This window comes from Hyperoodon ampullatus, assembly GCF_949752795.1.
Source record: "Hyperoodon ampullatus genome assembly, chromosome: 1".
In the NCBI taxonomy this organism is placed as follows: domain Eukaryota; kingdom Metazoa; phylum Chordata; class Mammalia; order Artiodactyla; family Ziphiidae; genus Hyperoodon; species Hyperoodon ampullatus.
Genome location: NC_136914.1, coordinates 55,792,202 through 55,819,647, shown reverse-complemented (window position 1 = coordinate 55,819,647; position 27,446 = coordinate 55,792,202). Strand labels below are relative to the sequence as shown.

Here is a 27,446-nt window from a genome sequence, read left to right as displayed (position 1 = left end):
CTTCATAAAGATCAACTTAAGAAAGTCCCTATACATAAATTCAAAAAAGAAGATGAGTATGATGTATGTGCCATTTATTTGGATGAATATGAAGATGGAGACAAGCTTAGAATCCTTCCATGTTCCCATGCTTATCATTGCAAGTGTGTAGATCCTTGGCTAACTAAAACCAAAAAATCCTGTCCAGTCTGCAAGCAAAAAGTTGTTCCTTCTCAAGGCGATTCAGACTCTGACACAAATAGTAGTCAAGAAGAAAATGAAGTGTCAGAACATACCCCTTTATTCAGACCTTTGGCTTCTGTCAACATCCAGTCATTTGGGGCTTTGTCAGAATCCTGCTCACATCAGAACTTGACAGAATCTTCAGACTATGAGGAAGATGACAATAAAGATACTGACAGTAGTGATGCAGAAAATGAAATTAATGAACATAGTGTTGTGGTCCAACTGCAGCCTAATGGTGAACAGGATTACAACCCTTCAGAGGGTTTTGGGTTATTTCCCTTTAAAATGTTTATTTAGCCATATAGTTTTTTTGCTCCCTTCAGAGATTTCTGTAGAAATAACTTATTTTTTAGTAGTCTACAGGTTAATCAGATTACTGAAACAGGTTTTTTTGACCTGGTATTTATCTGCAGGAGTATACTCTGTTTCACTAATAACTAATACAGACTGGTGCTGTAACTCAAGCATCAAATCAACTCTTCTTTTGGAATGAAATATAGCCAACACATAAAAAAAATTCCTCAGTATAGCTTACAATTAAGACCTAGATCACAATATGCAAATGTTTCATGTTTTTACACACAAGGTCAGTGCTGTGGCCACCTAGCATGAGCTAAGCCAACTCCCATCTCCATAAAGTTACCTAGAGTTGTTGAGCTGGAATATGGTTGTTCTGGTATTTCTGCCATTATTAGTGAGAGGCGACAAGGTAAGTTAGCATTGTTCTTCCTATCAGCACCACAGAGACTCAAAGCTGTCTTTTTCCTTTCTATTGCCAAGTAGTCTTATCCTGAGAGGAACAGTCTGTACTAGGGCAGATTGCAAAAGGTTTTTTTTTTTTTTTTTTTTTTTTTTTAGGTTTTTAATACTATAGTGTTATGTATGAACTTGACTTATTGGCTAATGTCTCTGGATTTTAGTTACTGAATTTCAGTATCCTTAAGGATTTTTTGTGTTATTGTGATCAAAGCAAAAAGAAAATGCTGTATAAAAATACAAAACTTCAGTAATTGTTAATACTCAGATTATATACCTCTTAAAAAAGAGCATCTTGGGGCTTCCCTGGTGGCGCCGTGGTTGAGAGTCCGCCTACCTATGCAGGGGACGTGGGTTTGTGCCCCGGTCCGGGAGGATCCTGCATGCTGTGGAGCGTCTGGGCCCTTGAGCCATGGCCGCTGAGCCTGCACGTCCGGAGCCTGTGCTCCGCAGAGGGAGAGGCCGCAACAGTGAGAGGCCCAAGTACCGAAAAAAAAAAAAAAGCTAATTAGCTAAACTGTACAGAGGAAATTGTTCAAGTATTGGAGTTGCAAATATTGCTTATGTTTAACAGAAATAATGATGTATTTAAACAATATATTATGAAAAGCTAAATTATACATTATTGTAGCTATGTAGAAAATATAGACTTATGTATACTCAAAATGTTAAGAATTTTTATATGGCCTTGTATGAAGGGAGTTTGAATGTTAATAAACACGTTTTCCACTTTAAGAACTGGCAATAAATAAATAAATGAATAAATAAAAATACTACAACTAACATCATACTTAATGAAAACTTTCCTGGTAAGATTTGTAAAATGAAAGAAAGACAATTCTTCCCACTTTTATTCAATGTTGTATTGATCTTAGTCAGTGTAATACAATCAAACAAACAAACAAAAAAATAACAGGCATACAGATTGGACAGGAAGAAACAAAATTGTCTCTTCTGGGAGGTGACATAATTTTATATGATATAAATCTCACAAAATTTGAAAAGAATTTATTAGAATGAGTGAGATTAATGTTTCCCAGATGCAAAATAAATATACAAAATGCATTTGGTTTCTTATTGCCTAGCAACAAACAACTGGAAATTGAAAGCAAGATAACATTTATAAAACATAAAAATACCTAAAATAGTTAGAGATAAATTATTTAAAAATATTTAAAGACCTATTCAATGAAAAAAATCTTTAAAAAATTGCAGAGAAATTAAAGAACATATAGCAAAAGAGGAAATACTATGTTTGTGGACTGGAAGACTCAATATCTTTTAAGATTATCCACCATTTGAATCTATAGATTTAATATAATCCTGCTCAAAATCCCAGCATACTTATTTGGTTGGAATTGACAAGGCAATTCTAAAATTTATGTGAAATTTCAGAGGACCAATAAACAATTTAAAAAGAAAATTACAACATTGGAGAACATAATATTATCATATTTTAAGACTGTACAAATACACACATAATATGAAAAATTGACAATTGGACTTAAGAAAAATTAAAATTTCTGCTTTTTCAAAGACATGACTAAAAAAATAAAACAGCATATCACAGACTTCAAAGAAATATATATGACATATGAGTATGTATATTTATATGTAATTCTGATAAATAAATATATGTGTATTTATTTGATAAAAGAACTGTATGCTAAATGTATAAAGAACACTAACAATTCAATAATAAGACTAAAACTCCAATAAAAAAAAAAGGGCTTCCCTGGTGGCGTAGTGGTTAAGAGTCCTCCTGCCGATGCAAGGGACACTGGTTCGTGTCCCAGTCCAGGAAGACCCCACATGCCGCGGAGCGGCTGGGCCCATGAGCCATGGCCGCTGAGCTTGCGTGTCTGGAGCCTGTGCTCCACAACGGGAGAGGCCACAGCAGTGAGAGGCCCGCGTACTGCAATAAAAAAGAAAAAAAAAATGGACAAACTATTTAAACCAGACACTTCACAAAAGAAGATATATAGACAAACATGTGAAAAGATATTTAGCCACTGTGGAAATTCAAACTAAATCACAAGCAGATAATACTACATATCAATAGATTGGCTCAGTTTACAAGAACAGGCTGTACCAGTTTTGGTAAGGATATCAACAACTGGAATTCTTATATACTGCTGGTAGAAATGCAGAATGATACAACCAAGTTGGAACAGTTTTGAGTTTCTTATTAATTTCAACCTACAATTACCGTATGACCCAACAACTTCACTCCTAGATATGTTTCTAGGAGAAATTAAGCTTTACATCAACACAAAGACTTTACATGATGGTTCCTATCAGTTTTATTTGTTGTAGCCCCAAACTGTAAATAGCTCAAATCTACCAACAGTTAAATGAATAAACAAATTGTGGTATATTCAAAGAATAGATTACTTCTCAAAATAACATGAAACAAACTACTGAGGAAGCCAAGAGGACTGTAAATATTACAAACACTATGAGACAAAGAAGGTAGACTCCAAAAAACTATGTACCATATTATTCTACTCACATGAAACTCTAGAAAATATAAATTGAATGTTTAGTGACAGAAGGATGGTCAATGGTTGCCTGGAGCCACTGTTGGGAGGAGATGATTGCCTGGGAAAGGCAAATTTTGGGTGGATGAAAATACTGTCTTGACTGAGGTGGTGATTACTCAAAAATTTAAATTTGTCAAAACTAGTATGCTTACCTAAATGTCCATAGACAGATAAATGGATAAAGACATATATACAATGGAATATTACTAAGCCATAAAAAGGAATGAAATTTAGTTATGTGTAGTGAGGTGGATGGGCCTAGAGTCTGTCATGCAGAGTGAAGTAAGTCAGAAAGAGAAAAACAAATACCATATGCTAACACACATATATGGAATCTAAAATAAACAGTACTGATGAACTCAGTGGCAGGGCAGGAATAAAGACACAGATGTAGAGAATGGACTTGAGGACATGGTGGGGCAGGAGATGGGTAGCTGGGATGAAGGGAGAAAGTAGCAGTGACATATATACACTACCAAATGTAAAATAGATAGCTAGTGGGAAGCTGCTGCATAGCACAGGGAGATCAGCTCGATGCTTTGTGACGACATAGAGGGGTGGGATGGGAGGGTGGGAGGGAGACCCAAGAGGGTGGGGATATGCAGATGTAAGTACACATATAGCTGATTCACTTTGTTGTACAGCAGAAACACAACATTGTAAAGCAATTATACTTCAATAAAGATGTAAAAATAATAAATTCAAAATAAAAACAAAAAAACTAGTATGGTTAAAATGGTTGTATTTTACTGTATACAAATCATATCTCAAGAAACTTAATTTTATAAATTACAAAAAATCAACCCCACTATAGAAATCAAAAAGTCTTCCATGATTTTAGAAAGTTCCAAGAGTTCTTTGTATTAAAACACTGATATAAAATTGAATACTTCCAAGAAAGACAACATCATGCTTCTAGATTCTAAAATGGCCTTAACTATAAAAAGATTCAATGACTTTCTATTGAAATTAAAAAATACACATATTTTAATATTTACTTTCATGTTGGAAAGGTTAAAAATGAAAAAAACAGTCAGAGACAAAGCATTTGATTAAGCATGAAACATTTAACTCTCATTGTGAATTTCTATGGTTTCAGGCTTAAAAGTCTTTAAGAGAACAGAAAAAAAAAAAGAACTGATCAACAGTGTAAGAGAACAAATGATTAATGTAAGAGACAAAAGGCTTAGAGGACCAGGTCAGGTTAGGCACACAAGGTGTATCCACAAGGTCAATCCCACAGAGGAGCTGAACCTCACTCTCATTAAACCTACAATAATAAGATCTATAGGTGACTCAGAGCCTCTCAAAATCATTGCAACTTTTCTACCCTGAAACATTTCTCACATAGTTTTTTTTATTTTTATTTTTTCTTTATTTTTATACAGCTGGCTCTTATTAGTTACCTATTTTACACATATTAGTGAATATATGTCAATCCCAATATCCCAATTCATCCTCTCCCCCCCTGCTTTCCCCCCTTCGTGTCCATATGTTTGTTCTCTACATCTGTGTCTCTATTTCTTCCTTGTAAACCAATTCATCTGTATGATTTTTCTAGATTCCACATATATGTGTTAATATACTATATTTGTTTTTGTCTTTCTGACTTACTTCACTCTGTATGACAGTCTCTAGGTCTATCCACATCTCTGCAAATGACCCAATTTTGTTCCTTTTTATGGCTGAGTAATATTCCATTGTATATATGTACCACATCTTCTTTATCCATTCATCTGTCAATGGACATTTAGGTTGCTTCCATGACCTGGCTATTGTAAATAGTGCTGCAATGAACATTGGGGTGCATGTGTCTTTTTGAATTATGGTTTTCTCTGGGTATATGTCCAGTAGTGGGATTGCTGGATCATATGGTAATTCTATTTTTAGTTTTTTAAGGAACCTCCATACTGTTCTCCATAGTGGCTGTATCAATTTACATTCCCACCAACAGTGCAAGAGGGTTCCATTTTCTCCACACCCTCTCCAGCACTTGTTTGTATATTTTCTGATGATGCCCATTCTAACTGGTGTGAGGTGATACCTCATTGTAGTTTTGATTTGCATTTCTCTAATAATTAGTGATGTTGAGCAGCTTTCCATGTGCTTCTTGGACATCTGTCTGTCTTCTTTGGAGAAATGTCTATTTAGGTCTTCTGCCCATTTTTTGATTGGGTTGTTTGTCTTCTTAATATTGGTTTCTCATACAGTTTTTGTGAAAATGTTTTTTTTTTTCTTCTTTGCCTCTAAATGACATGTTTAAACATCTTTAGCATTCAAACTTCTTTTGAGCAGTTTTCTCACAAAATATCAAATGCTATTTTTACTTTCTTATAAACTCAAAGAGAATACACTTCACATTATTATCACATTTCTTTACTTATATAATACATGCATTGATGTTTTTCCTGAGCATACTTGAATTCTCTAGCTCAGAGTCAGAAAGGACAAATCAAAATCATGGTCCCACCAAATCTATCATAGGAAAGTCACATGGAGTCCAGAGAGACTTGGGTGTTTTGCTTAGAATTGAAGACAATCCTAATTGGTTCTTGTCTACCTAATATCAAATTCATTCCCCCCCACCACCCACCCCAGATCTTTTGTATAATGTAAGTTTGTAGAGAGCTATATGAATTACTAGCCAGCCAGTTTATCACCTTACAAGTCATCATATTAGACTTGGGGCCACTCTTTCTAACCTTTCCTTGGTTCAGTTCAGATAGAAAATATCCCTGATATTTTCTATCAGGGATAGAGGTTAATACAAAGCTTGACATGTTTTAATCAAACAAATCTTTGCTTTATAATGACCTTTAACCTAAACTACTGCTCAAGTTTAATTTTGTTTCTTTCATAATAAAACTTCTAACCTAAACACTGCATTTTGGAAAAATAACCTCAGTTCATCTTTGATTCTACAGTCTTTGAAAACTCATTCTCAGGGAAAGCTAAATGCCCGAAGTGCCTCTTTCCTTGCAATATAAGATCCAGCATATTCATATTTTAAAGCATAGAGTGCAGAAATTTCTGTGGTTTCTAGTCTTCAGTGATTCTTAGAGTACTTTACTTGTTTAATTCTGTTTTGTGTTAAGTAAATTAAAGTAAGAAGGCCTTAGTTTTAATTTTGAAAATAAACTGTTTCATTTATCAAGAGAAATATTTGTTCAAATAGGCATAATAATTATCTCCATAGAAACTGTGGGAACATTTCCAAACTATCAAATGGTTATTAATTTTAAAATGTACTTTAATTATTCATTTAGAATATTGCCATAATAACACTTGGCATGAGTAGTTCAAAGAGGTTGTTCTTTTTTTAAATTTTTAAAAATTTTTATTCTTTTACTGACATTGACCCTGTTACAGAAACTGAGAAAATATGTTGAGGTGTGATATTCTGTGATTTCAAACATTCAAAGCTGAGGTATCAACCTTTATTTATATCTTTTAGTGTAACATTTTTCTTCTTATTATTTGAAATTGTACAAAGTATAAAAACAATAATAAGCATCACCTACTCTGCTACAGCCTCTCCAAAAAAAACAGTGCTGATAATACTGTAGTAGATGTTCTTCAGATTATTTTGCATGAGCACTGTTTAACCTAGCTGAGATCTTACTATATTTTTAATTGTGTCTCTATTTCACTTCATCTTATAATATAAGCATGCCTCCCCATCATTAAAAAACTCATAGACATTTAAAAATAATCCTTATATATTAGAAAAATTTTAGATTTGAAGATTTATTGCAAAATAGTACAGAGAGTTCCCAAATAACTTGCAGTTTCCCCTGTTATTAACATCTCACATTAGAATGGTGCATGTTACAGTTAATGAAACAGTATTGATATATTATTATTAACTAAAGACCACACTTTATCCAGAGTTACTTAATTTTCTCCCGATATACTTTTTGTTTCAGTATTGGGATAGCACATTACATTTAGTCGTCATATCTCCTCGGGATCCTCTTAGTTATGACAACTTCTCAGACTTCTTCTTCTTCTTTTTTTTTTAATGATGTTGATAGTGTGAGGATCCCTGGTCAGGTATTGGATAGAATGCCCCTAAATTGAAATCTGTCGATATTTCTCTTATTATTAGATTAGTGTAAGTGATTTGGGGAAGGAGACCACAGAAGAGGCCATTTTCATCCTACCATATTAAGGGTACAAACTATCAACATGACTTATACTTGTTGATATTAACTTTGACCACCTAACTGAAGTGGTATTTATCAACTTTTGCATTGTATAGTTACTTCCCTTCCCCCACTTTCCAAACTGTACTCTGGAAGAATATCACTTTGTGTAGCCACCATTTAAGGAGTGGAGATTTATGTTCCATCTCCTTGAGGGAGTAGTGTATATGATCATATGATTTTTCCTCTTAAAACTATGCATGTGGTCGGGTATGGTGTATAATTCCTTTTATATATTGTTGGAGTCCACTTGCTAATATATTGTTGAGAATCTTTTTCATCTATGTCCACAGAGATATTCGTCTGTGGTTTTCTTTTCTTGTAATGGTTTTATTTGGTTATAATGGTATTTAATGGCACTAGGGTAATATTGGCCTTATAGAAGGATGTAGGAAATGTTTTACTTGCTTCTATTTTCTGAAATATATTGTGGAGAGTGGATAACATTTTGTCTTTAAATGTTTGGTAGAATCTAGCAGTGAAACCATCTGGGTCTGGTGTTTTCTCTTTTGTAAGGTTATTAAGTATTGATTCCATTTCTTTAATAGAAAGAGGGAAACTCAGGTTACCTAGTTATGGTGGTTTGGTCTTTGAAGGAATTGATACTTTCTGAGTAATTTATCAAATTGATAGAAATTTTAATAGTATTTCTCTAATTTTAATGATAGTGGGAGCAGCGGGGATGACCCCCTTTCATATCTGATATTGGTAAGTTTTGTCTTCTCTGTCTTTTTCTTGGTTAACCCGCCTACATGTGTATCAATTATATTTACCTTTTCCAAGAAATAGCTTTTGATTTCATTGATTTCCTCTATTGATTTCCTGCTTTCAATTTCATTGACTTTTGCTCTGCTTTTATTATTTATTTACTTCGGCTTGATTTAGACAAATTCTTTTTTCTCTGGTGTTCTAAAAGACTTCCTAAGATGGAAGTTTAAGATAGTTTTTAGATCATTTTTCTTTTCTGACATATTTCTTTAACACTATAAATTCCCTTTCTAGTGCTGTTTTTATTGCATTCCACATATTTGGCTAAGATGTAGTTTCATTTTCATTTAGTTAAAAATATTGTTTTATTATTTTGAGAGTTCTTTTTTCCTTATGTATTATTTAGAAGTATACTATTTAATTTTCGAGTAATTGGTGATTTTACAGCTATCTTTCTGTTATTGGTTTTGAATATAGGCCCATTATGGTCTGAGAACATGCTTTATAGGATTTCTATCTTTTAAATTTCTTAAGCTGTGTTTCATAGACCAGGAGTGGTATATCTTCGTGAATGTTCATGTTTCTTAAGAAGAATGTGTATTTTGATGTTGAATTAAGTACTTTATAAACTCCAGTTAGATCTAGTTGATTTATAGTCCTGTTAAGGTCAACTATTATCTTTACTGATTTTCTGCCTGCTTGATGTATCAATTATTTTTTTTAATTTATTTTTTTATTTTTTATTAGTTTCTGCTTTATAACAAAGTGAATCAGTCATACATACACATCTGTTCCCACATCCCTTCCCTATTGCGTCTCCCTCCCTCCCACCCTCCCTATCCCACCCCTCCAGGCGGTCACAAAGCACCGAGCTGATCTCCCTGTGCTCTGCGGCTGCTTCCCACTATCTATCTACCTTACATTTGGTAGTGTATATATGTCCATGCCTCTCTTTCCCTTTGTCACAGCTTACCCTTCCCCCTCCCCATATCCTCAAGTCCATTCTCAAGTAGGTCTGTGTCTTTATTCCCGTTTTACCCCTAGGTTCTTCATGACATTTTTTTTTTTAAATTCCATATATGTGTTAGCATACGGTATTTGTCTTTCTCTTTCTGACTTACTTCACTCTGTATGACAGACTCTAGGTCTATCCACCTCATTACAAATAGCTCAGTTTCGTTCTTTTTTATGGCTGAGTAATATTCCATTGTATATATGTGCCACATCTTCTTTATCCATTCATCCGATGATGGACACTTAGGTTGTTTCCAGTTCCGGGCTATTGTGAATAGAGCTGCAATGAACATTTTGGTACATGTCTCTTTTTGAATTATGGTTTTCTCAGGGTATATGCCTAGTAGTGGGATTGCTGGGTCATATGGTAGTTCTATTTTTAGTTTTTTAAGGAACCTCCATACTGTTCTCCATAGTGGCTGTACCAATTCACATTCCCACCAGCAGTGCAAGAGTGTTCCCTTTTCTCCACACCTTCTCCAGCATTTATTGTTTCTAGATTTCTTGATGATGGCCATTCTGACTGGTGTGAGATGATATCTCATTGTAGTTTTGATTTGCATTTCTCTAATGATTAATGATGTTGAGCATTCTTTCATGTGTTTGTTGGCAGTCTGTATATCTTCTTTGGAGAAATGCCTATTTAAGTCTTCTGCCCATTTTTGGATTGGGTTGTTTGTTTTTTTGCTATTGAGCTGCATGAGCTGTTTATAAATTTTGGAGATTAATCCTTTGTCAGTTGCTTCATTTGCAAATATTTTCTCCCATTCTGAGGGTTGTCTTTTGGTCTTGTTTATGGTTTCCTTTGCTGTGCAAAAGCTTTGAAGTTTCATTAGGTCCCATTTGTTTATCTTTGTTTTTATTTCCATTTCTCTAGGAGGTGGGTCCAAAAGGATCTTGCTGTGATTTATGTCATAGAGTGTTCTACCTATGTTTTCCTCTAAGAGTTTGATAGTTCCTGGCCTTACATTTAGGTCTTTAATCCATTTTGAGCTTATTTTTGTGTATGGTGTTAGGGAATGATCTAATCTCTTACTTTTACATGTCCCTGTCCAGTTTTCCCAGCACCACTTATTGAAGAGGCTGTCCTTTCTCCACTGTACATTCCTGACTCCTTTATCAAAGATAAGTTGGCCATATGTGTGTGGGTTTATCTCTGGGCTTTCTATCCTGATCCACTGATCTTTCTGTTTTTATGCCAGTACCACACTGTCTTAATTACTGTAGCTTTGTAGTATAGTCTGAAGTCAGGTAGCCTGATTCCTCCAGCTCCGTTTTTCGTTCTCAAGATTGCTTTGGCTATTCGGGGTCTTTTGTTTTTCCAAACAAATTTTGAAATTTTTTGTTCTAGTTCTGTGAAAAATGCCAGTGGTAGTTTGATAGGGATTGCATTGAATCTGTAGATTGCTTTGGGTAGTAGAGTCATTTTCACAATATTGATTCTTCCAATCCAGGAGCATGGTATATCTCTCCATCTATTTGTATCCTCTTTAATTTCTTTCATCAGTGTCTTATAATTTTCTGCATACAGGTCTTTTGTCTCCTTAGGTAGGTTTATTCCTAGATATTTTATTCTTTTTGTTGCAATGGTAAATGGGAGTGTTTTCTTGATTTCATTTTCAGATTTTTCATCATTAGTGTACAGGAATGCCAGAGATTTCTGTGCATTAATTTTGTATCCTGCTACTTTACCAAATTCATTGATTAGCTCTAGTAGTTTTTTGGTAGCATCTTTAGGATTCTCTACGTATAGTATCATGTCATCTGCAAACAGTGACAGCTTTACTTCTTCTTTTCCAATTTGGATTCCTTTTATTTCCTTTTCTTCTCTGATTGCTGTGGCTAAAACTTCCAAAACTAGGTTGAATAAGAGTGGTGAGAGTGGGCAACCTTGTCTTGTTCCTGATCTTAGTGGAAATGGTTTCAGTTTTTCACCATTGAGGACAATGTTGGCTGTGGGTTTGTCATATATGGCCTTTATTATGTTGAGGAAAGTTCACTCTATGCCTACTTTCTGCCGGGTTTTTATCATAAATGGGTGTTGAATTTTGTCGAAAGCTTTCTCTGCATCTATTGAGATGATCATATGGTTTTTCTCCTTCAACTTGTTAATATGGTGTATCACATTGATTGATTTGCGTATATGGAAGAATCCTTGCATTCCTGGAATAAACCCCACTTGATCATGGTGTATGATCCTTTTAATGTGCTGTTGGATTCTGTTTGCTAGTATTTTGTTGAGGATTTTTAAATCTATGTTCGTTAGTGATATTGGCCTGTAGTTTTCTTTCTTTGTGACATCCTTGCCTGGTTTTGGTATCAAGGTGATGGTGGCCTCGTAGAATGAGTTTGGGAGTGTTCCTTCCTCTGATATTGTTTGGAAGAGTTTGAGAAGGATGGGTGTTAGCTCTTCTCCAAATGTTTGATAGAATTCGCCTGTGAAGCCATCTGGTCCTGGGCTTTTGTTTGATGGAGGATTTTTAATCACAGTTTCAATTTCAGTGCTTGTGATTAGTCTACTCATATTTTCTATTTCTTCCTGAGTCAGTCTTGGTAGGTTGTGCATTTCTAAGAATTTGTCCATTTCTTCCAGGTTGTCCATTTTATTGGCATAGAGTTGCTTATAGTAATCTCTCATGATCTTTTGTATTTCTGCAGTGTCAGTTGTTACTTCTCCTTTTTCATTTCTAATTCTATTGATTTGAGTCTTCTCCCTTTTTTTCTTGATGAGTCTGGCTAATGGTTTATCAATTTTGTTTATCTTCTCAAAGAACCAGCTTTTAGTTTTATTGATCTTTGCTATTGTTTCCTTCATTTCTTTTTCATTTATTTCTGATCTGATTTTTATGATTTCTTTCCTTCTGCTAACTTTGGGGGTTTTTTGTTCTTCTTTCTCTAATTGCTTTAGGTGCAGTGTCAGGTTGTTTACTCGAAATGTTTCCTGTTTCTTAAGGTGGGGTTGTATTGCTATAAACTTCCCCCTTAGAACTGCTTTTGCTGCGTCCCATAGGTTTTGGGTCGTCGTGTCTCCATTGTCATTTGTTTCTAGGTATTTTTTAATTTCCTCTTTGATTTCTTCAGTGATCACTTCGTTATTGAGTAGTGTATTGTTTAGCCTCCATGTGTTTGTATTTTTTACAGCTCTTTTCCTGTAATTGATGTCTAGTCTCATGGCATTGTGGTCGGAAAAGATACTTGATACAATTTCAATTTTCTTAAATTTGCCAAGGCTTGATTTGTGACCCAAGATATGATCTATCCTGGAGAATGTTCCATGAGCACTTGAGAAAAATGTGTATTCTGTTGTTTTTGGATGGAATGTCCTATAAATATCAACTAAGTCCATCTTGTTTAATGTATCATTTAAAGCTTGTGTTTCCTTATTTATTTTCATCTTGCATGATCTGTCCATTGGTGAAAGTGGGGTGTTAAAGTCCCCTACTATGATTGTGTTACTGTGGATTTCCCCTTTTATGGCTGTTAGTATTTGCCTTATGTATTGAGGTGCTCCTATGTTGGGTGCATAAGTATTTACAATTGTTATATCTTCTTCTTGGTTCGATCCCTTTATTATTATGTAGTGTCCTTTTTCTCTTCTAGTAGTCTTTATTTTAAAGTCTATTGTGTCTGATATAAGATTTGCTACTCCAGCTTTCTTTTGATTTCCATTTGCATGGAATATCTTTTTCCATCCCCTTACTTTCAATCTGTATGTGTCTCTAGGTCTGAAGTGGGTCTCTTGTAGACAGCATATATATGGGTCTTTTTTTTTTGTATCCATTCAGCCAATCTGTGTCTTTTGGTGGGAGCATTTAGTCCATTTAAATTTAAGGTAATTATCGATGTGTATGTTCCTATTCCCCTTTCTATAATTGTTTTGTGTTTGTTATTGTAGTTATATTCCTTCTGTTGTGTTTCTTGCCTAGAGAAGTTCCTTTAGCATTTGTTGTAAAGCTGGTTTCGTGGTGCTGAACTCTCTCAGCTTTTGCTTGTCTGTAAAGGTTTTAATTTCTCCATCAAATCTGAATGAGATCCTTGCTGGGTAGATTAATCTTGGTTGCAGGTTTTTCTCCTTCATCACTTTAATTACGTCCTGCCACTCCCTTCTGGCTTGTAGAGTTTCTGCTGAGAGATCAGCTGTTAACCTGATGGGGATTCCCTTGTGTGTTATTTGTTGTTTTTCCCTTGCTGCTTTTAATATGATTTCTTTGTGTTTCATTTTTGACAGTTTGATTAATATGTGTCTTGGCGTATTTCTCCTTGGATTTATTCTGTATGGGACTCTCTGTGCCTCCTGGACTTGATTAACTATTTCCTTTCCCATATTAGGGAAGTTTTCAACTATAATCTCTTCAAATATTTTCTCAGTCCCTTTCTTTTTCTCTTCTTCTTCTGGAACCCCTATAATTCGAATGTTGGTGCGTTTAATGTTGTCCCAGAGGTCTCTGAGACTGTCCTCTATTCTTTTCATTCTTTTTTCTTTATTTTGCTCTGCATCAGTTATTTCCACTATTTTATCTTCCACCTCACTTATCCGTTCTTCTGCCTCAGTTATTCTGCTATTGATCCCATCTAGAGTATTTTTCATTTCATGTATTGTGTTTTTAATCGATGCTTGATTCATCTTTAGTTCTTCTAGGTCCTTGTTAACTGTTTCTTGCATTTTGTCTATTCTATTTCCAAGATTTTGGATCATCTTTACTATCATTATTCTCAATTCTTTTTCAGGTAGACTGCCTATTACCTCTTCATTTGTTAGGTCTGGTAGGTTTTTATCTTGCTCCTTCACCTGCTGTGTGTTTTTCTGCTTTCTCATTTTGCTTATGTTACTGTGTTTGGGGTCTCCTTTTTGCAGGCTGCAGATTCGTAGTTCCCGTTGTTTTTGGTATCTGTCCCCCGTGGCTAAGGTTGTTTCAGTAGGTTGTGTAGGCTTCCTGGTGGGGGGGACTAATGCCTGTGTTCTGGTGGTTGAGGCTCGATCTTGTCTTTCTGGTGGACAGGTCCACGTCTGGTGGTGTGTTTTGGGGTGCTTGTGGCCTTATTATGTTTTTAGGTAGCCTCTCTGCTAATGGGTGGGGTTGTGTTCCTGCCTTGCTAGTTGCTTGGCATAGGGTGACCAGCACTCTAGCTTGCTGGTCGTTGACTGAAGCTGGGTGCTGGTGTTGAGATGGAGATCCCTGGGAGATTTTTGCTGCTTGATATTATGTGGAGCCGGGAGGTCTCTTGTGGACCCGTGTCCTGAGGTTGGCTCTCCCACTTCAGAGGCACAGCACTGACTCCTGGCTGCAGCACCAAGAGCCTTTCACCCACCCGGCTCAGAATAACAGTGAGAAAAAGTAGAAAGAAAGAATTAGTAGAAGAAAGAAAGAGAGAGGGAAAGAAAGGAAGAAGGGAAGAAAGGAAGGAAGGAAGGAAGAAAGAAAGAAAGGAGGGATGGAGGGATGAAGGATGGAAAGAAAGAAGGAAAGAAAGGAGGGAGGGAGGGAGGAATGAAAGCAAAAGGAAGAGTGAATAGAAGAAGGGAGGGAGGGAGGGAGGAAGGAAAGAAAGAAAGAAAGACAGGAGGGAGGGAGGGAGGAAGGAAAGAAAAAGAAAGTGGAAAGAAGAAGGGTGGGAGGGAGGGAGGAAAGAAAAAGAAAGAAGGAAAGGAGGAGCGGAGGGAGGGAGGGAGGAAGGGAAGGTAGGAAAAAAAGAAAGAGCAGGTAAAGTAAAATGGAATAAAGTATGAAATATAGTAGCGTTATTAAAATTAAAAAGTAATTGTTGAAAAAAAAAACACGGACCGATAGAACCCTGGGACATATGGTGGAAGCAAAGCTATACAGAGAGAATCTTACACAGAAGATTACACATACACATTCACAAAAAGAGAGCAGGGGGAAAAATCAAAAATCTTGCTCTCCAAGTCCACCTCCTCCATTTGGGATAATTCGTTGTAAAAAGAGGAAAAGGGCGAGAAGTCTGAAATCTTGCTCTCTAAGTCCACCTCCTTAATTTGGGATAATTCGTTGTAAAAAGAGGAAAAGGGGGGAAAGTCTTAAATCTTGTCCTCAAAGTCCACTTCCTCAATTTGGGATGATTCGCTGTCCATTTATGCACTCCAAAGACGCAGGGCACATCAAATGGGCCGTGGAGCTTTAATCCGCTGCCTCCGGGCCTGCACAGAGAGATTTCCCTGTCTCTGCTCTCACAGCTTCCGGGTCTCAGCCTTGGACCTGGCCCCGCCTCTGCGCGTAGGTCGCTGGAGGGCGTCCGTTCTTCGCTCAGAGAGGACGGGTTTAAAGGAGCCGCTGATGCGGGGGCTCTGGCTCACTCAGGCAGAGGGGAGGGAGGGGCGCGCAGTGTGGGGCGGGCCTGCGGCGGCAGAGGCCGGCGTGACGTTGCAGCAGCCCGTGGCGCTCCGTGCGCTTTTCCGGGAAAGCCGTCCCCGGGTCCCGGGACCCCGGCAGTGGCGGGGTGCACAGGCCCCCCGGAAGGCGGGGCGGACAGTGACCCGCGCTCGCACACAGGCCCTGCGGCGGCGGCGGCGGCGGCGGCGGCGGCGGCGGCGGCGGCGGCGGCGGCGGCGGCGGCGGCAGCCCCAGCGTCCCACGCCCGTCTCAGAGGTCCGCGCCTTACCCGCGGCTCGCGCGTGTCTCCGGCATTTCCCCAAGCAGCCCTCTTAATGCCCTCTCCTCGCGCACCAGGAAACAAAAGGGAAAAAAGTCTCTTGCCTCTTTGGCAGCTCCAGACGCTTTCCCCGGACTCCCTCCGGGCTAGCCGTGGTGCACTAACCCCTTCAGGCTCTCTTCCTGCCGCCAGCCCCAGTCCTCTCCCTGCGCTCCGACTGAAAGCCGATACCCGAGCCTCAGCTCCCAGCTCCGCCCGCCCCGGCCAAGCAGACAAGCCTCTCGGGCTGGTGTGTGCCTGAGGGCACCGATCCTCTGTGCCGGAATCTCTCCGCTTTTCCCTCCGCACCCCTGTTGCTGTGCTCTCCTCCGCTACTCCGAAGCTTTCCCCCTCCGCCACCTGCAGTCTCCGCCCGCGAAGGGGCTTGTCGTGTGTAGAAACCTTCCCTCCTTCACGGCTCCCTCCCACTGGTGCAGGTCCCGTCCATATCCTATTGTCTCTGTTTATTCTTTTTTTCTTTTGACCTACCCAGGTATGTGGGGAGTTTCTTGCCTTTTGGGGGGTCTGAGGTCTTCTGTCAGCGTTCAGTAGGTGTTCTGTATGAGTTGTTCCACGTGTAGATGAATTTCTGATGTATCTGTGGGGAGGAAGGTGATCTCCGCGTCTTACTCTTCCGCCATCTTCCTCCCCAAAAAATTGATGTATCAATTATTGAAAGAGGGCTGTTGCAGTCTTCAATTGTAATAGTGAATTTACCTAGTGCTCCTTTTATTTCCAGCAGTTTGTGCCTCATATTCTGATGCTTTCTTGTTAAGAGCATATATGTTAAGAATGTTATATATCCTTGGATAAGTGATTCCTTTATCATTATGTACTTCCTTTCTTTATATATGTCATCAGTTTACTTGATCTGAGGTGTACTTTGTCTGAAATTAATATAAGTACTCTAACTTTTTATGAATAGCATTAGTGTGACATATCCATCCTTTAAGTTTTAATTTATCTGTCATCTCTCTCTCTCTCTCTCTCTCTCTCTCTCTCTCTCTATATATATATATATATATATATATATATATATATATCCATCCATATATTGATTTATCCATTATTGTTTGTAACATATACCTGGGTCGTCTTATTTACTTATCCATTCTAGCAGTTTCTTTCTTTTATTTGGTGTGTTTAGCTTGTTCACATTTAAAATGATTATTGATATAATGCCTTTTCTATTTTCTCCTGAAGTTCACAAGTGAAAACACTGACTAGGGGACCAAAGTCATAACATCACTGTACATTTCAACTGAGAAGACTTAGCAACAATTTACCCTATAAATGAATTCCTCTCTGCAACATCCATATAGAATGTGTCTGCCCTTATTTTCTATTAGTGATGTGAAATTTACCTTGAGTGAGACTTTCTTCCCATAGGAATATAAAAAGTTTGATAATAATACTTACTATGTATTTAACATTTACCACATACCAGACTTTGGGATAAGATCTTTATATGCATAACCTGATTTAAATCAATTTGAAGTATTATAAACTCATTTGAAGGATGAAGTAATGAAGACATAGTTTAGGAAACTTCCACAAGGACACAGAGCTGCTTAGTTCTGTCTGATTTTAAGACTGTGTTCCAAATCGTTATGGAATGCCACCTCCTTAAATATACACACATTTTGTTTTAGTCTTGCAGAATAAATTGATTCCATACAGGTATCATAAAAAAGTGATTATCGATATAGCAGGATTAATATATATCACGTTGGTAACTGGTTTTTAATCATTGCATTTGTTCTTTGTTTTCTCTTTTTCTCCTTTCTCTGCTTTTAATTGAGCATTTTTATTGAGTATTTTACTCCATTTTACTTCCTCTCTTAGCATAGCAATTATACTTTAAAAAATGTTTTAGTGATTGCCCTAGAATTTCCAATTGCACATTTGTAACTCATATATGTCCACCTTGAAATAACACTATACCATTTTACATGAAGTTTCAGTTCCTCCCTTCTCTCCCTTTGATGTTACTATCATTCCTTTTACTTATCATATGCTATAATCACTGAATAAAATATTACTATTATAACTTTAAACAGTTAACTTTTAGACTAATTAAGAACAAGAAAAGTAAAAAAGTTTATTTTACCTTCATTGGAGTTTTGAGTGTGAGTTTCTACATTTGAGTTTCATTTTTCTTTTCCTCAAACATGTTCTTTTAACATTCCTTGCAGGACAGATCTTCTGGTGAATAATTTCTTCAGTTTTGTTCTGTCTGAGAAAGTATTTCTCTTTCACTCTTGAAGAGTAATATTATTGGATATAGAATTCTCATCTGTTAGGGCTTTATCTTTCAGCACCTAAGTATTTCATACAACTCTTCTTGCTATTATGATTTCTGATGAAAAATCCACTTTAATTCCTATCCTTATTCTTAACCTATTGCTTCTTTCAAGATTTTTTCTTTGTCTTTAATTTTCTACAATGTAAATAAGATAAACATATGTTTATGTTTTAGCATTTATCTTGTTTAATGTTTTCTGAGCTTCCTAGATCTGCGGTTTGGTGTCTGCCATTAATTTTGCATAGTCATTGGTTAATACTACTTTAAGTACTTCTTTCATTTTTTCTCTCTTCTCTTTCTAGTATTCCAGTTATGCATTTTTGCACTTTTTGAAATTGTTCTTGGATATTCTGTTCTGTTTTGTCAGTCTTTTTATTTTTATTTTTTCTTTGCATTTATGTCTGGGAAGTTTCTGTTGATTTATCTCAAGCTTACTGATTGTTTCTTAAGTCATGTCCAGTCTACCAATGAGCTTATCAAAGATTGCTTTCATTTCTAGTAGGGTGTTTTTATTTCTAGCATTTTCTTTTGATTCTTTCTTAGAATGTCCATCTTTCTAATAACATTACAATCTGTTCCTGCATATTGTCTATTTTTTCCATTAGAGCACTTACCATATTAATTATAGTCTTTTAAAATTCCTGTGTGTAAAAATATCTGTGTCATACCTGGATCTGGCTCTAATATCTGCTTTGTCTCTTCCACTGTGCTTTTTAAAAAATCTGGCTAAGAGTTGTGCCATGTTTAATCTTTGCAGTAGCTGTACCCCTTAGGGATCCCAAATTCCTGCAGTGTTTTTGCTTTTGTCTCCTGTATTGACTTTGGCCTTCCTTATATATCCTTCCTCAGAGATACTAGCTATCTACTATCTCTGATAATCCACTATTACGCTGGAGCCCTCTTGGTGTGGTGGTAAGGTGTGGGAGTTGGAAGCATTCTAGGAAAATGTCTTTTAGTGTGTTCATATATGTGACCTGTGACCTTTACAAGTGTTTATTCTCGTAGAGTTTCCCACTCCAGCCCTGTACTTTGGTAAGATAGGAAGGATAGAAGGGGCTGCAGTGAGATGAACACCCTTCCTCCATGACTCTGGAACAAGACTCTGGTAAAGTCTTTATCCTGGAGAGGTCTTTGTTATAGACAATGCAGTGGTAATATTCCAGAATGATTTTTCTTTCTTTCTAGTTGATTGAATCAAAAGGTGTCCTTTCTTAGATATTCAACCATGAGAATCGAGTGGAGTTCCTGGAGGTAAAGCTCATGAACATTTTGCTGCCCACATTCCACCAAGACTGTGGCCTCCAGGAGTTTCTTCCTCTCACGTTAGTCTATATTCAATCTAAAGCAATTAATCAAAATTACTGTTCAGTGCTCCTACCATTTTATGGTTCCAATGACTTTTGTTCCAGGTAATCAGATCTCTGTTGTGACTTTCTGGATTCACCTATCTCTCTAAATTTCATGAAAATAATGTGCCCTGAAATCTCAGTTCTCTGATGAGTCAAAGAGGCATTTTTAAATTGTTGTTGTAATGATGGAAGTGACTATTTCTCTGGAGCTAAAACTGTCTCATAACTATTTTAATGGCTGAACTATTTTATGTGAATATAGTTTGTTTCACTTATTTCTTGTTAAGCATTTAGTTTTTGTTTTCTAATTACAAGAGATAATACAGAGATAAACAATATTTTTATATCATGACAAATTAAATCCATATAATTTAAATTACTGAGTTCAAGTTTATGAATTTATTGCTTTGATACCTAAAGCCATATTGTTTTCAAAAAACTTACCATATCCTCGGGTCCTATGAGAGTGAATAAAAGTGCCCTTTTATTACTGTACTTTTTGAACAATGCATATTATCATTTAAAAAATTGATGCTTTCCAAGTGAAATCTGATGCTGTTAATTGTATTTATTTTATTACAAAAATGTCGAGGAATGTGTACATATATTTATATTTGTACAAGCTATTTTAGCATCTTCTTTCTTGATTCTAATTATGATCTTTACCCATCTATATATTGAGATCTTAAAAGGCTATCAATTTGAAAGCATTTTTGATACATTAAGAATATTAATCCTTTGTCATATTTACTGAAAGTATTTTAAGTACCATATTATTTGCCTTTAATTGTGATGTGATATTTACTTTGATGTATATCAGTTTCAAGTGTTGTATATTTTAATATGCCTATACCTCTGTTTGTAATTTCTTCTATTACTTCTAAGTTTGAATAGTTCTTCCCAATCTAGGCTAATGGCTTTTTAATAGCAGTGGTGATACATATTATTTGTGATGGTTGTTCACCATTTCAAGAATTATCATGCTACTGGAACTTCAGTGAGGATACTTTGTTAGTATTTTCATGTTCTTTAATAATCTCCATTCTGTTGACACCACTTGACACTATTCTGGTGATTTGATTTGCCTTCAGCAGTTCCATAAGAAATGTCTTTATCTTCTGAATTATAACCACTGACATTTACTTTGTTATTACAGCATTAAAAATAAGCGTCAGCACAGGATCACAGTATGCAGGGTTTTAATCTCTCATCAAACAAATGACATAATCTTCTCTGGAACCCCCACCTAGTCTGTAAATGACTCAGTTTGGGGGCACTAAAACAAAAATCTTACTTCTGGTGATTATTTTTTATGTCAACTCTAAAATTGTCAAGTTTACCCTGTACAAACAGTCTGATTAATATAAGGGAAGATTCCATACTCTACAGTAACATATTTTTATCTTTTTATTCCCATGATACATAGATGTATATTATGAAAATTAACTTCAAATAGAAAGGAATGAGTCCTCTCACAACCTTTACTTTTTATATTAGATTAACATGGAGACTGCCAAATATTGTGTTTGAAAAGAGCTAAAATGTGTAATATGATCTATCTCCTGATGTATTAAAAATGTATACCAGATGGTTATACATGTGAAGGCTACCAATTTCTCAACAATTTTTTTATGTTTTGGGAAATCTTCCTTACCTAGGTCCCACCTCCTACAACAAGTGAGAAAGAGGTAAGATGTTTTCAGTCCCTGCTCCCCATCAGGCAGGGTCAACTAGAGATTTGACTTCTTCAGAACTGAGTCAAAGGTATAGGAAAGTTGAGAAATTATTCATATCAGTGTCAAAGGCTTTCAGTGGCAATAACCTAGAGAGTGGTGGTGAAGTCTGTTCATTTTCTAGACCTGATTATCTAGCCTATAATGTAATTCTGTAAGACCTGATATTCTTCCAAAAATTTTCTATTATGGTTAAGCAAAGTTAATTTCTGATGACTGCAGTAAAGCAATCTAATTATATAGAGAAATGCATTGATGTCTACTTGATTTCTTGTATCAGAAATAACACTCCAAAGAAGAATCTAATATTTTATTATTTTTCTTTAACATCAAGAGGGAAAAAACTATCTTGTTACACTATGAACATTAAAAAATCACTTTTATAGCTGCATACCAAGAAGAAACATATTATGGAAGTTCTACTCTTTTAAACGATGTTATACATGTCTCTTTTCTCAGTTACCATATCTTACATGTCTTTTCAATCCCTCAAATTATTAATTTTTAGTTTATAAAAGGAAAATGCCAACCTACATCAATGAAAACACATTTACTGGCCAAATACTGTTAGAATCACGTTTATCTTTGCCTGGGAAAAGATGATCTAAAATGACATTTTGAACCAAAACATTTTTGCAGCATATTTGCTATGGTTTCTTTTATTTGACCAAAACACATGCCACAAAATATTATTATTAGAATTACTTTTCACATTTATTTTAAGAACCTATGTAATTCTGAGGTTTTACCCTGGGATTCAGTATGCATATGCATTCCAAGAAGAACATATGGAGATTAATTTGTTGTTTTGTCAAGTTTCTTCAAAATTGAAGTTTCATGGGATTGAAAGCCAGTGCACTCTACATTTAAAAATCTGAGTGTGATATTATATCATTCTTTTAATCATTTAAAAATGTTTCCTGTTATTTTTCCTTGGAGATGTATATAAGGTGTGGTCTTTACAATCAAGGAGTTCACAATATAGTAGGGGAGAACTGTCAGGAGCTAAGAATTATTGGGAAATGTTTCATTGAAGAGTTAGGCTTGCACTGAATCTTAGTACTTGATTTCTGAGGGAACACAGAAAGGATAGGGGAGTCCAGGATTAAGAAAGACAACAAACGAAGGCATGCTAATATGGAAGAACAAAACAGTTTCAGGGAATAGCAAATAATGTGACTGAAGGTAAAGTGTAACAGAAATAACAGTGAGAAATAAGGTAGTAAGACTGTTTTTTAATTTTTTTGGATATTGAATTCTACTAATAATCTGAAGGAAAATATCTTAATCAGAAAAGACACATACTCTATTTTATGAAGAATTTTTCATCAATATTATGTCCATCCATGGACTCAAGATCACAGAGGACCTTTTATATTATGCTATGATGTTTACTTTTTATCCTATATGCACTTTAAGACGTGAGTGATTTAAATGAAACCAGATACATGAATGGGACAAGATACACTAGAAGACATGAGTGATTTAAATTGGAACAGGGATTAGTATGATGTCTTTCTGCATCCAATCACAGTGGCACAAGCATTCACCAACATTATTTCCTAGGTTACAGCTTCTCATGAGATTAGGAACTGTTAATTGATGTAACCTTGTTACTGTCTGTATTATAGATAACATTTGCCTTACTGCAATGCCTTGATTGGGCTATTTCCTGTTACTGATCACCCCTAATACTTCCTCCCTAGTCTTTGGGCAAAGGGCACTGCTTTTTCCTTTGTATCATTTCATCTCAATTGTGGACATAGACCTTTTCCTCTCTCCAGAGAGCAGAACCAACACCAGGCTGTAACTTTAGTCAGAGTTTAATGGAAGGGTATGGACAATGAATGGAAATAATGGCACAAGGGTAAAGTAAAACTTCTGGTCAAGCCTTGGGTCTCTTAATCAATTTCAGCCAATCTTTCTAATAACTCTAGAGCTGCTTCAGGCCTCCAGAGGTCTTGTAATATGGACATTTATTCTATTGCCCAGAAAAAAAAGAAGCTTCTCTCCTGAGTTTGTATAATGTCTCTTTCATGAAATTTATTCCCTATCCAGGATTAATCTTCGTAGGTGGCTTGACATTGGGAACACTAATTCATTTTAGGTGTGTGATAGAAAGCACTCAAAGAAAGAACTCATTGATTCCTTCCTGGGGGTGGGGGAAAAGGGGAGATATTAATCAAAGAGCACAAACTTTCCGTTGTAAGATGAATAAGTTCTGGAGACCTAATGTACAGCATGGTGATTATAGTTAATAATACTGTATTATATACTTGAAATTTGCTAAAAGAGTAGATCTCATGTTAATACCACACCAAAAACAAAAGGGGGGGGGTAACTACAGAATGCTATGTTAATTCATTTGCTTGTTGTTATCATTTTGCAATGTATACATATATCAAAACACCACATTGTATAACTTAAATATATATAATATTTATTTGACAAAAATAAATAAAAATTTAAAAAAGTAATTCCTTTCTTCCTTACGTATGTGTGCCCTTGCACCCATGAAGAAGGAAGAGTCCATATCTCCACTCCTCCCACTCTGAATCTGGGCTGAATTGTTAATTACCTTGATTAATACAATGTGACAGAAATAATGCTCTATCAGTTTCTGGCCTAACCTTCAAGAAAGAGACCTCAAAGCTTCTATTTTCTTGAAAGCCAGCACCATATAGGATGTCTAACTATCTTAAGACCACCCTGCTGTAGGAAATGCCAAGCTAGCCACAGTGAGAAGCGTTTTGGAGAGAGAAGAATATCCAACCAGCCTCAAGATGTTCCAACCATCCCAACTGAGGAATTAGAACAGGTGAGTAATAAAGCCACCGTTTTGGACCCCCACCCCTGGATTCATGTTGAAGATCTAACCCTCCAGGGTGACTATATTTAGAAATATAGCCTTTAAAGGAGGTAATTAAAGTTAAACGAGGTCATAAGAGTAGGATCATAATCCAATAGGCCTGGATTTTTATAAGAAGAGGAAGAATGAGAAATGCATAAGCACAAAGAAAAAGCCACCTGAGGACACACTGATAAGGCCTCTTGTCTGCAAGCCAAAGAGAGAGATCTCAGGTGAAACCTAACCTGCTGACATCTTGATCTTGTACATCCAGTCTCCAGAACGGTGAGAAAATAAATTTAGGTTCTTTAAACTACCTATTCTGTGGGATTTTGTTATGGCAGCCCTAGAGAACTAATACAGCCATCCTGGAAGTTCTATCCCTAACACACTCCATGTAGCAGATAAACTACCCAGCTGAGCGACGCACAAATGGCAGAATCATGAGAAAGAGAAAGTTAGTTTCCTGTTAAATTTTGGGATAGTTTCTCAGCAGGGATAGATGGATGAAACAAAGGTAAAGCCTATTCCTACCCACAGGGCTGTTTGTTGATAAAATGACACTGAGAGATATTTCTTGTTCATAGATAGTCACCAAGATCAGGGTCATTCAGTGCTACTCATGAATACCTAATTACATCCTCCTACCTCCAGACTTTCCCACAGTCACTCTCTATTCAAATAACCACATTTGACAATGTGGTAAATTATACAAATAATTCTTCATTTGTAACATCCTTGTAACTTTTGGGGGGATAATGCCTTCTAAAATAGGACAAAGTATGAATTAAAGAACAGTTGAATGTTATTTGCTAACATTTTATTTATGATTTTTTAATTCAATTTAGTAAATGAAATTGGAACAAACTTTTTGTGATGAGAAAAACAGCTGTGGAGGAAAACAACTTTTGTTTTTCTGGGTTGCCGCCTAGGCATTTTACAATATGATAACCCTGCTCATACCCAGAGTCTGGACATTTAGATAAGAACTTGAATTTAGGATGCCTATCATAAATTCTTGCTTTCCTTTTTCCTGGGCACTTTTAAAAATAGTAACCACTCAGAGTTAAGCCTGGGAAAAGTTAGTAACCCTCACCCCAACCATCTTTGCTTTCTGTTCTGTTCCTTATCTTCTGCTCACTTCTGACCTTGGAGGAAAGACTCAGCTCATTGAGCCTCTTTGATTCTGGGATCTTGTGACTATTTCTTTTGTGTCAGTGTATTGAAAATGTGACTTGAATCAAAATGATCCTGTGGGTTTCACTTCCCCAAAGGGGGAGCTTGGATGCTGAGGGAGCCACCCTCTGACCACGTGTGCGTGGCTTGTGCCGCCTTCTTCAGCATATCAGAATCTGCATATTCTTAATGTAATACACCAGTTGTGGGCCCCCCAGTACACTTCTTCTGGGGGCTAACATTAATCATTGTATTATCAACATAATTTAGTGTCATAAAATAAATTTGCAGTTTTCCAATTTTTTTCTGTACTAAGAGACAAAGAGTACATTAACTACACGTTCCTTGGATATTACAGAGAGATCTTTAATTGACTTTTCAATTAACTTGATTTTTTTTTTTTTTTAGAGTTCTTGGGTCAATAGCAGTAATATTCGTTTACCCCAAAACATGTATTTCACATTGATCTTCAAATTAATTGACATAAGCTGTGTGGGCTATTTTCTTTTGTTTTCAGTTTTACCGGCATATGTCTGTTTCTTCTCTTCTTTTATTTTCCCCTTTTTTTCCAACTTTATTGAGGAAAAATTGACAAATATAATTTAATGTATTTAAAGTGTACAATGTGTTGATTTGATATACAAGTATGTTGTGTAATAATTACCAAAACTAAGATAATGAACACATTCACCACCTCACATAGTTAACTTTTACATTTTTTTGTGTGGTGAGAATGCTTAAGATCTAGTCTCAGCATCTTTCAAGTATATAAAACTGTATCATTAACTATAGTCACCATGCTGTACATTAGATCCCCAGAACTTATCCTTCTTATTACTGAAAGCTTGTACTTTTTGAGAACTAAAGATTCCCCCTCCCTCCTTCCCACCATTCTATTCTCTATTTCTATGAAATTTGCTTCTTCTTCTTTTTTTTTTCCTAATAGAGTCCCACATAAGAGTGACATCATACAGTATTTGTGTTTCTCTGTCTGGCTTATTTCACTTAGCATAATACCCTCCAGGTTCAACCATGTTGTCACAAATGGTAGGATTTCCTTGTTTTATAGAGCTGAATGATAGTCCATTACATATTTATATCTCGATAGATAACTAGATAGGGGTAGACAGATAGATAGATGTCCATTTATCCATCAAAGGACATTTAGGTTGTTTCCATATCTTGGTCATTGTGAAGAATGCTACAATGAACATGGGAGTGAAAATGCACACTCTAATTGAGATTAGATACTTAACTATTTCTCCAAAGATTCTGATTTTCCTGGGCAATCTTTTCTAGCAAACAGAGTAAAATTAACTCTCAAAGCAGAGGTGCTTCCCAATCTTCATGTAAGTGACATTGTCATCTGAGGTATATTTTATTTGTAAGCATTTAAAAGTTCTCATTTCTATGGAATGCCGAATGTCCTTACCTGAAAACTCTTTAAACTCTAAGAGACAGGGCTGCAATCTTACATTCAGGGACTCGGGGCTTAAAGTGGGCTTTTCATCCAGCAGGGGCAACACTGATCTGCAAGCAGAATGTGTCAATGCAAGTCAGATTTGGTTCTTGGAATGAGGTCTCCTGATGAAAATCAGTATCATAAAATTACTCTTACTTTGTGCTCACCTATTGTGGTATCTTCCTAAATCTTTTTAATTAAAAAATTATGTTTTAGATGTCACTGACTCCCGAGGTTTATAATCCAGCCCTCTTCGCAAACAAAATGTGGTATCTATACACAATTTAGAAGAAAAACTGATGAGAATACATAGCCCTCAAAGAAAAATATATTACATCCAGATATTACTATGAAATCTTGCCAACAAGATCAAAAGTGTAAGAGTCGGGGAGATGGAAAGGGACAATTAAGAACACTAAATGCAATGTTAAGAAATTGTTAACTAGCAGAAAGAGTTTAGATACTGAAATAAGA

At 36.2% G+C, this 27,446-nt stretch overlaps 1 protein-coding gene across 1 annotated transcript in view; it reads left to right on the top strand.

Moving 5' to 3' along the window:
• The window catches only part of LOC307057492 (E3 ubiquitin-protein ligase RNF13-like), a gene marked incomplete at both ends in the record, with an annotated part of 169,555 nt that overhangs the window by 462 nt on the left and 141,647 nt on the right, over positions 1 to 27,446 (top strand). Inside the window, 3 exon segments of the mRNA XM_079710687.1 lie at positions 1 to 494; positions 24,205 to 24,304; positions 27,189 to 27,241. Coding sequence (XP_079566813.1) covers positions 1 to 494; positions 24,205 to 24,304; positions 27,189 to 27,241 — 647 coding nt within the window.